Source organism: Telopea speciosissima, chromosome 6 (genome assembly GCF_018873765.1).
Source record: "Telopea speciosissima isolate NSW1024214 ecotype Mountain lineage chromosome 6, Tspe_v1, whole genome shotgun sequence".
Lineage (NCBI taxonomy): Eukaryota > Viridiplantae > Streptophyta > Magnoliopsida > Proteales > Proteaceae > Telopea > Telopea speciosissima.
The window spans coordinates 35,332,559-35,343,107 of NC_057921.1; the positions used below are offsets into that span (position 1 = coordinate 35,332,559).

Consider the following 10,549-nt stretch of genomic DNA (forward strand, 5'->3'; position numbering starts at 1 on the left):
TGGCCCTCTAAGATTGTGCTTCTACCAGACTTGTCACATTATATGATCAAAACTTCAAGGAAGACAATTTAACACTGGAAAATAAACTGCATTATAAGATTTTCAACTACCAAGGTCCTTGCAGTCTTCTTCATGTATACAGGTAATATTCCAGACTTGGTTGTATTCTATGGATCCTCACCTCTACTTAGCATCCAGTTTGCCCATAATACAGCATTTTATAACTTGCCGGATCTAGTGTTTGTTTCAGTGTGTGAAATTTGCCATAGCACATCATCTTATCGAAGGTTGGAAGAAAGCACAACCAAGCTTGCCTGATGTTCAAAGTTATTTGCCTCCACAAATTTTTACTGCCTCAATATGTACCTGCTTTTCTCTTGCGCGTTTGAACTTGAGAGCAACTTGCTTTCCAATCTTGTCGTAAAGCTATCCAAAATGCTTCTTCTAAATGGATAACCATAAAATTCGTGACCAAGCAAGCTCATGAGTCATGACCTGCCTAATGGGGCAGATTGCTAGAGAGTGAGTTTTCATTCAGCAAAACCATGGACCAGTTCAGCGTTTTAACACATCTGCATCATGTCCTGACCTGATCACAGGAATCAACGAGTTTTTAGTCCCAAATTTGTCAGATCAGAACAAAGAACAATCCTGATGTAAAGCATCCACAAACAAAATCAAACTTGCAAATCCAAAAGTCCAATGTAGACTGACAAATTGAACATAAAGGAAAAGAAAATTTATACACTCTTCATTCCAAAGGAGAAAGAAAATCTATCAAAACTGAAATGAATTTCTGTACAGTATTACATACAATTTGGCAATAATACAAGATGGAAGGTCGAAATTTTGTGGGGGGAGCGGATGAATGGCCTGAGACAGCCAAGAATCAAAATTTACAGCTTTTGGGCTTCCTCTGCCCGTCCAATGAATAGTATACAAAGATTCTGTATCTGTGACCAGTTGAAGAAAATGGCAGCAGTAGTTATCCTGACACTGGTATTAGGAAGGCAACCTTAAGAGTCAAGTGGAAGAATGTGAATGCTCTCATTCACTAAATGATTTTAGGCAGCTTGGCCTTCCAATAAGTTACCTTGCCTGACATCCATTCAACTATAACCCATCCAAAATTGTAATTATGTCCTGTGACGACGCTTCTCTCTCAAATGTCTAGCTTTAGCTTCTCTCCGTGCTGTGAAACCTACTGTTGTGGGTCGAATTGATCTCTGCCGCACCGTGTTGCAGTATTCAGGATCTTCAGATTGCCCATCATTTCTTATCCATTGTATCATCCCATGATACATGGGAAAAAATCGCATCTGGATGGCAGAGAATGTGATGTAGGGGACAAGACTGGAGATAACTACAAACAGTGTAATAAGCCAGTAGAAGGGAGCTGGAGCACAGGCTTCAATGAAGACCTGGTAGGCAGTGGTGGAAACGGTAGGTGACATGGCACCATAGGCCAAAAGGTAAAGATACCAAACAATGATTCCACCCCAGACAAAGATGTGTTGTATTAGGGTAAAGTAACTGACAGAGATGGCCATCTGGCAATTCACAACCCAAATAACACAGGTGTACATGGTTGCCCCCAAGATCTCCAACTCAACAACCTCACCTCCCTTCCGGAAGGCCTGGAGCTCCAATGCATTTGTGCAGAAGAAGAAAATGATTACGCCACCACAGACCCCATTGAACATCCAGCTCAATATTCGAAGCCAGCTGAAGAGGACATTCTGCACACCTTCTTGGTACAATAGAGGGAACTGCCAAATTAAAGTGGGTTAGTAATGAGCCATCACCAGACAAATATTGACCACAACAACCAAAAACATGGCATATGGTGGACATACCTGGAGACAAAACCGGGCAGAGACATCCTGGTCAAACACACCCAGAGCAATAACTGGCAGTGACGTGAAAAGGACATTATATAATGACATATTCCAATCATTGTACGCAGCTTGTGCGGAGAATGATGCGTATGCCTCAAATAAGAAGAGAGTAAAACCAAACATGATGTTCTTGTAGAAGAAGTAGCATATCTGCAGAACAGAAGAAGGGCAACAAATTCAAATAAGCGTTTATATAAGTTACTTGGGTTTTCTGAGGGATGCCTCAGGTTCTGCAGTTCTTGAGTTTCAAAAGAAAACAGAGAAGGTTATTTTGGTTGGGAGAAGCTCTATGGTTGCAGACTCAGGAAGTTGAGACAAGCCATGCTCTCATGGTAGTTTGACAAAATACTTTCCAGCCAGCAAGAGGACTAATTTAGGAACAGATCAAGCTAAATGCAACTCCTCAAAAAGTTTTTATTTAAAATGCCAAAACAAGAAAGTCATACCATTGATGAGATCCTTCTGTAACACCAGTGGCCATGCACAAGTAGCAAACGCTCCAGATATTCGAACTGAGCAATTGCAAAGTCACTTGACATGACTGCCTGAAAACCACAATAGTAACCAGTAGAGTTCAGCAGGAATGAAGTGAATATGAATAAAAATGAAGCTTAAGGGTCGTTATCAACATAATTTTATCTCACCTTACCTAAAAAAAGCATGATTTTATTTCAGACTAGATTGGCTAAATTAGTACCACAAAAATGGCAAAATGGAGATGAAACACTACTTTATCCATACCTGCATCCCTTCGACACCACTAATGCCAACTCCGATATCTGCTTCTTGAAGCATTCCCACATCATTGGCCCCATCACCAATTGCTAATGTTGTCGTACCAGTTCCAACTTTAACCAATCTTGTAACCTGTATTTAAAAAAAATATATATTTAAAGACTTCTGTGGGCCAAATAATATTAACTAAAGTGACAATTATGCAACTTTTAAATTCACATCCACTCACCAGTGCTTTCTGTTTTGGTGATGAGCGGCAGCATATAACGGATGCACAGCCAAGTGCCAAGTCTAGAAACTTGTTCTTGACATCATCCTCCAGAGCATATACAAGTGATTTCCCATCAATGATCAAAGAAAATGCATCTGAGCCTCCACTTGATGGAGTGAGCTGTGCCTTCCCTTTATCTATCTGATGGACAATACTAGCCTTCGATGCCTAAAACGGTCAGCAGCAATATATGATAAAAATCAGATTTAGTAACATTATATTGACCTAGATTTCTACAATTCTATTTAATGAAGCACTAGGTCTGCCAATAAAAATTTAGCACTTTCACCAGAATACAAAGGCTCTCAGGATTTCTCTTATTCTTTTGGTAAGTATTGGTTTCTATCTCCGATTCTCATGCAATAGCATTGGTAACATCAGAATACAGGCATACTCCACACCCAACGTTTGCAGGCCTATGTAGCTAACCATCAGCAAGCATACACCTTTTTCTACCAAAAAAAAAAAAGCAAGCATACACCTTTAAATATTTAAAACAGCTCCCCCCCCCCCCCCCCACCGAAAAGAAAGGAAAAACAAAGAAAAAGGAGAGGTAAATTTTTTATAGTTATATTAGCGACTAGATTGATATAGATGTTTACAACAGTCAGAATGAATATCGCTGCCAAATATTGCTGTCTTTCAGGAGCTTCTAGCCATCTTCTAATTAAAAAGATGAATGGGCTTATATGGTTTTTTCCAAAGGGTAAAAAGCATATTCCAATTAAAATTATCCCTTAAATAGGAAGAAATATTCATCTGGTGGAGGCCTTTCAAGGGCCAATAGGAAACATAGGAAAGAAACTTGTGAACCAGCCCACATATAAAGTCCATGTTGAAACAACTGCTGGCTGAAGTTAAGAATGGTTCACTAACATAAACCAGAATGGAAAACTTCTACAATAAAAAAGTGAGGGGATATTGTCAAATTTGAAAATACGGCATAGACTTTGTGTACTTATGCGTATTGTATTTAATTTGGTTACAGCGTTAAACTAAGTTCAGTATACTCATGTAAATAGAATCTGCTCTGCTCTTGGTTTGTATATTACATGGCACATGTATAGTCAAACGTGTGAATAGGTAAACATGTTTCTTGTGGGATAAGGGCATTTACAGGTTCAACAAGTCGAGATTAAGCTTAGTGAACTGGTCATTACCTCATCCAAGTCCTTTTTCTTTCTCACTCCTTTTTTATTATTCCTCTGTGCTTAGAAATATCTCATTTAGATTTTTTCCCCCTTTTTGAAGCTTCACAAAAAGCTATCCGATCCCATCCTCAAGGAGTAAAGTTCCTCAAATACCTAAGAGTTAAGAACAAAAGGAAAATTAGAGTTTACCTTGGCAATTTCAGACTTGTCTCCCTCTTTTTCCACTGCTTTAATTTCTGGTGTGTCCAAGTTAATAATAATTTGTTTCATTCCTTGTCTAAGCAGACTACATGCAAAACTGCAAAATTTAACTCAAATCAGAAATGTGGAACGACTAAATTTACCATACATAAATATGAAAAGACAAACTAATCAAATCTTGGAACCTTACCCAATATTAATTGCAGTCTCCATCTTATCTCCAGTCAAAACCCATATTTTAATTCCGGCTTGCGCAAGTTTGTCAATGCACTCTGGAACCTACACGAGACAAAAGGATAAACTTAATTCCTATATCCTTCACCCAAGCTCAATAAAGCGCAATCTCTCATAGTTCTTTTCCTTCTAAGTATCTTCCACTCACCCCATGTTGCAATTTGTCCTCCACAGCAGTAGCACCAAGAAGAATCAAATCCTTCTCTATCTTCTCTACCATTTCATCAATCCTTGCATCCCGATCTGCACTGACCAGGTTCTTGGCCTCTGTGAATTCCTCATTAAACTCTCTGTATTCCTCCTCACTGAGTTCACGATAAGCAAGCACCAATGTTCTCAAGCCTGCATCAGCATACTCATTCACATGCTCCTCAGTCTGCACTTCAAACTCCCTCCCATTCTTTGCAAGCCTTTCAAACATGACGCTGCTTGAAATAATTGTAGGACAGTGAGCATGTATTTGGAAATGGGAACTAAAGACCTATGGTTCTGGGGAATTTAGCAATGCAGAGTATGTCTTATGGTACTTTTGAAAATCATATACTCTTGAAGACAATGTTGCAATTTACTAACCTGTCAGCACCTTTACAGAGTAATAACAGCTGTCCCTCCTCATTCCTTACTATCACAGACATCCGCTTCCTTGTACTATTAAACTCTAAGATATTCAGAAGTTTATATGTCCTGCAAAAGAAAAGTATTGACTAAATATTCAGACACATGCTACAAGAAATATTAACACGTATATTGATGTCTAAAGTCGAGGTATTACATATGGATACATGTTGCAAATAAGAAAGCAGTTTTCATAAGCATCAATTTGGTGTCTATGCTGATACAGACACACAGATAAGGGTGAAATAAGATAGAATTTTGATGACACTGATCACAAGAAGCACAATATTTAGGTGTAATGTGAAGGTTTCTTTTGCGCAAATTGAAAAATATCAGGATTACGAATTCTTTCCTCTGGCACGTAAATAGGAAAATTGTAGAATTGGAAAACTAAACTAAGGGTTTATATCCATGGTTTTCTCAAAGATTCTATAATTTTTAAAAGCAACATTGTAAATTGATGCACAACAATGTGCTTATTCTGGTCCCTACTCCCTAATATGGGTCCTTGTAGTGGGGCTTGACTGAACTCAGGAATTCCAATCCCTTTTTCCTGTTGGCAGTCAAAAGAAGGAACTTTAGGTATGGACCTTTTATCCAGTTGATGTGCTTTTGGAATTTTGACCATAAACAAAGATGGTTCACACAAGCTAATATGTATGTCATGTAGCAGAGAAATGCATTATATGAGGAAGTCATGCCACACAATGAATGGTTTCTTCACTACACATAAGATGAGAGAAACTAACCTTTGAACTTGCTTTTTAGACACAGGATCCAACTCGTTCAGTGAAATGCTTGTTTGTGTCCTCTGGTAAAATTCAAAGCCAAGTTCTCTTGCTGCAATCACAAAGGCTGCCTCATCTGGGGACTCTGCCTCATATAAGATATTCCCACTATCCTCATCCACTTCAGGTATGGCTGTGTGGCAGATTGCCATTAAGCGAAGGAACTTTTGAATGACATCTGAGCATGGCTCATCAATCCATTTTCCATTCTTGATCCTTTTATCCTGAAAATTGAATCCTTTAACAGTAGGTTTTTTATTAGCAGAATCCTCAACATGGACCTCCTCATGAACCAATGGTGATCCTTTTCTCTTAGCCATAGCTCTTTCAACTTCTGTGATCCCATAACCATAAGCTGTCCCAGCTATCGAACACTTTATGAATTCCATTGAATTGCACGTCAGAGTTCCTGTCTTGTCTGAAAGTATAGTGTCAACTTGGCCAAGTTCCTCGTTCAAATTTGAGGTGCGAGCCTGAGCAGGCTTATCAGCTTCCTCATAGTACATGAGCAGATCTTGGTTGATGAAGATGGTCTGCATAACTTTGACAATCTCTATGCATACATACAAGGAGATGGGGATAAAGTAGCTATACAACATCAGGGCAGTTAAGAAATGAAAAATTGCTGAAATGGGTGCTCTATTGGGATCAAAGAAAATTGTGGTATCATCCGGTCTAAGATACCACCTTTTCATCTGGCCACTTTCAAGATCATCTCTAGTTGCAATCCCAAAAAAGATAGATCCAATGAAAGAAAGCAAAACCAACATAGAAAACAAGAAATAGACAAGCATATCCATCTTTCTTTCAATTTTGCTTCTCTTAGAGGGTGGTTCCATGGAATTCTGCATAACTTTTGTGTCATGGCCTGTAAAAACAACAGCCCCATAGATGTAGTCTGTATTCCGGAGCTTTGAGTCCCTAAGGAGAAGTTGCTGAGATGAAAGGGGATACTGTTGCTCTCCAAATTCCATAGTTCCAACAAAACTGTACAGATTTGCATTGGGGTCTTCACATTTAATAACAGGCTTGAAATCACTAAAGTTAACCTCTTCATGCAAACCTGAAGTCACCTCCAGTGCTTGTTTCAGTTTCAAATTTGTCTCCCCATCAAGGTTCATGGTCTCAACATAGCAAATGGCATCGTCATAATTGGATGAAAGCAAGAGAAGGTCAGCAGGAAAGAAATTATCCTTCTCCACCTTCACTATATCTCCAGCTCTCAGGTTCCTCCACTCTGTATTATCAAAACTACCATCAACACGACGCACCTTAACCTTTCGATTGTTTACCTCAATGTCCTGTAAACATTATGGAAAAACAAACAATAAACACATGGAACAACTAGCCACTGTACAAATTTAAATTTGAATACTAAAAAACTTGGTCATGAGTTGAATCTTTACAAGATGGAAAGTGATCCAAAGGAGACTTGCCTACTCAAATGTGAATGATGGATTTGATATTATCATATAACTAAAAAATAAGACGAGCAAAACGATTCGAGAACAAAAAAAAGAAGCAAACAAGAAGGTAACTTCTTAAAGCAATTAATTTGAGCTCAGATGACTTAATCATCTGGTTTGAGAAATTATGTCGAACACACATCAGACCAGTGCACTAATCCAGGAGAACGAGCATAGGACTAAAGAAGAGACAGGAAGAAGGATATATATATATCTACCTGCTTCGTACGCCTCCAATCTTCGATGGCTTCTTTAACCATGCTAACCCCAATCACAATAATAAGAGGGATAATGGTACTGACAGATGAGTAAGGTGCAAGAGGTGTGAAGGACAAGCAGCCAACAATGATGAAGTATATGTTAGCAACTCTCCTGAACTGCTCAAACAAGGATTTGGGAAAGAAAGTAGCAAGCGTATACTTGGTGGTTCTCACATAATTGTCTCCATAATTGAGGTTCGATGCCTCATAGCCTTCTGGGTCGTTGCAGAAGATTACCCTTGAGAAGCCTGGTCCACCAATCTGTGAGAGGTCGTCCCTGAGAGATGCTTTCCCACATGAGAAGGTATAGATCTTGCTGAAAAGCAGCTTTCTTCTTCTTCCCCCAGCCATCCTTTGCCAACACCAGCTCTATCCCCCAATCCACAACACAGCTAAACACACAGAAAAGGAAGCTGAATTTCCCAGAAAGAAAAAAAACTACTACTTCAGAAGCAAATCTCTGGTTGAAATGCAGCTTCTTCAAGGAGAAGTCGAGAACCGCCCACCACTAATTCCCCCCCAAAAACCCTTTTTAAGACTGGCACCAGCAGCTAAGATCAGAACCCAGAAAAGGAAACTGAATCCTGAACCAAATTTCAAGCCACCAGAAGAGAAGATTTTTTAAAAAAATAAATAAGTAAACAAAGGGAATCAAAAAAGGAAACTCTCCCAGTCCCAGGTGGAAAAAGGATTAATACCCAGGAAGAAAACAGAGATTCTCAAAATCTACAAACCAGAATCTTTTCAGAAACTCACAGGTTTAGACAAAACAAATGTTAAGCTATTAACCAACTAGGAACTTCTCGTCCTCTTTTCCACAAATTGTTCCCCTGAACTGAATCTCTGTCCGTAAACGCGAAACCCACTTATCAGAACTCAAATATAAACATTCAATTGGTAACCAACAAGCTCATTAAACAGTTCTCTTATAGATGGTGACATGTCGAGGTTCAGAGCTTCAAACACGCGCATATGGGATACACGGTCTCTAGCTCGGAAAATTCAAAACTGGACAGATTATCCGGGAAAAAACTTACCCAGAAAAACAGGAAGGGAGAAAAATCTAAAAAACCCAATTTTTTAAAACAAAACTCTCAACGAAAGAACATTTGGAAGGTCAATTCGAATCTTCGAGACAAGTAATCATTCACACTCAAAGAAGTTGAACTTTACTGGAAACAACTCAGAAATTCTTTCCAAAATGGGTTTTTCTTCCGAGTTTTGTCTTCTCAGTATTGAAGCTTGAGACTGGATCATACCACATTTATGGTTTCTCTCACCTATAATATCAAATCAATAGACAGTCTCCATCGTTTTTCTTATATTTTTGGGGGGGTACTAAGACAGGGTCTATCTTTTGTTGAGTTAAGATGGAGGAAGAAACGATTTACTGGGGAACATTGTAGTAATCTGTGAAAAGATGTTATCATTAAAATAAAATAAAAAATAGAAACAGATTGTATTTATTTGATTTTTAAATCCAAAGGTTTTCTTTGTGCAACAACGAGGGAGAGAGAGAGAGAGAGAGTTTGTGTGTTTTGAAGATCAAAAGATGGCCGCGTCATGGCGGGGAAAGACCCAACGTGAAAGAAAGAACTTGCAATGGTCAAACACTCAAACGAGAGCAATTTACACGCTTTCTAGCTCAAAATGCTTCTGCACACGGTTTTATTGGTCTCGCGAAGACGAAAGGGCCACACTCTCCCCCCCCCCCCCCCCCCTCCAAATAGAGAATGTTCCCCCTTTCTCTTTTGATTCCTGCTCTTTTTAGTGTAATTTTCAGGTTCTTTCCATGGTGGATTTACCAGATTAGCCTTCTTTGGTTGTTCCAAAATATACCCTAGTAGACTCATTATTATAATATAATATCCCTTCCTAATCATTGAAAATCGAAAACATTGCGCAGAAATTGAAAGTTTGAAACTAAGTAAAGACTATGTTTGGCAACGTTCTTGTTGTGAGAACATTGTTCTTTTGCAAAATCATCTTTTCTTGATACAGAATTTCTATGTAGGAAGGATTTCCAAAATCTGTTCAATCTTAGACAATCCATATCACATGTAATGAAAAAGAGAATGAGAGAGAAAAAATATATTATCCAATACACCCCCTCAAGGTGGAGAATTGGGCACTTAAATCTTCAGTTTGTCCCTCATGAATTGAAAACGGTTCCTTCCATGAGCTTTGGTGAGAGTATCAGCCAACTAGTCTTTAGTGGAGATAAATTGAACTTGGAGTTGTTTCTTAGCCACACGATCACAAATAAAATGAAAATCAATTTCAACATGCTTCGTACGAACATGGAAAATAGGATTCGCCGAGAGATATGTCGCACTAATGTTAACATACCATAATATAGGAGCCCCAACGCGAGGGTAACCCAGCTCACCAAACAATGATTCAAACCATATTAATTCAGTCGAAGCATCAGCTAAAGCTTTGTATTCAGCCTTGGTGGAAGATCGAGCCATGGTTTTGTACTTGCGAGATGTCCAAGAAACAAGATTGGGTTTAAGAAAAATTGCAAAACCACCAGTGGATTTACGATCAAGGCCATCACCTACCCAGTCTGCATCAGAGAAGGCTTGTAAGAAACGGGAGGCGGACCATTCAATAAGTAAACCATGGGTACTTGTGTGTTTAAGGTTGCGAAGGATTCACTTCACTATCTCCCAATGGTCTGTAGTGGGGGCATGCATAATATGACAAGCCTGATTAACTGCAAAGGAAACATCCGGGTGTGTTAGAGTAACATACTGTAAAGTACTCACTATCGACCTATACTCAGTAGGATTTGACAAAAGAGCCACCCCCTTCAATCGATGCCACCTGAGTAGTAGCCATGGGGGTCTGAATTGGTTTGCATTTAATCATGCCAGTCCGGTGTAGGAAATCAGATATATAACAAGATTGAGAGAGGTGAAGCCCCT

General features: G+C 39.0%; 1 protein-coding gene across 1 annotated transcript; it reads right to left on the reverse strand.

Annotated features, from left to right (window-relative positions):
- Window positions 1-764: 764 nt before the first annotated feature.
- On the reverse strand, window positions 765-8,021 carry LOC122665355 (putative phospholipid-transporting ATPase 9). The gene is made up of 11 exons (XM_043861485.1): window positions 7,578-8,021; window positions 5,855-7,194; window positions 5,064-5,174; window positions 4,639-4,915; window positions 4,447-4,535; window positions 4,245-4,353; window positions 2,863-3,072; window positions 2,640-2,765; window positions 2,345-2,443; window positions 1,857-2,048; window positions 765-1,769 (listed from the first exon to the last, which is right to left on the reverse strand). Exons 1-11 carry the CDS (start codon window positions 7,968-7,970, stop codon window positions 1,137-1,139), a joined length of 3,579 nt encoding a protein of 1,192 aa, XP_043717420.1. The 5' UTR covers window positions 7,971-8,021; the 3' UTR covers window positions 765-1,136.
- Between the last annotated feature and the right edge of the window lie 2,528 nt (window positions 8,022-10,549).

Bases quoted from the DNA above. Each gene is read 5' to 3' on its own strand.
- LOC122665355 (XM_043861485.1), bottom strand. From the start codon at position 7,970: ATGGCTGGGGGAAGAAGAAGAAAGCTGCTTTTCAGCAAGATCTATACC. The intron at 3,073-4,244 runs GTAAACTCTAAT...TGACCGTTTTAG, and splicing joins ACAAGTCTGAAATTGCCAAG to GCATCGAAGGCTAGTATTGT. The intron at 2,444-2,639 runs GTATGGATAAAG...TGTGGTTTTCAG, and splicing joins GTGGTGTCGAAGGGATGCAG to GCAGTCATGTCAAGTGACTT.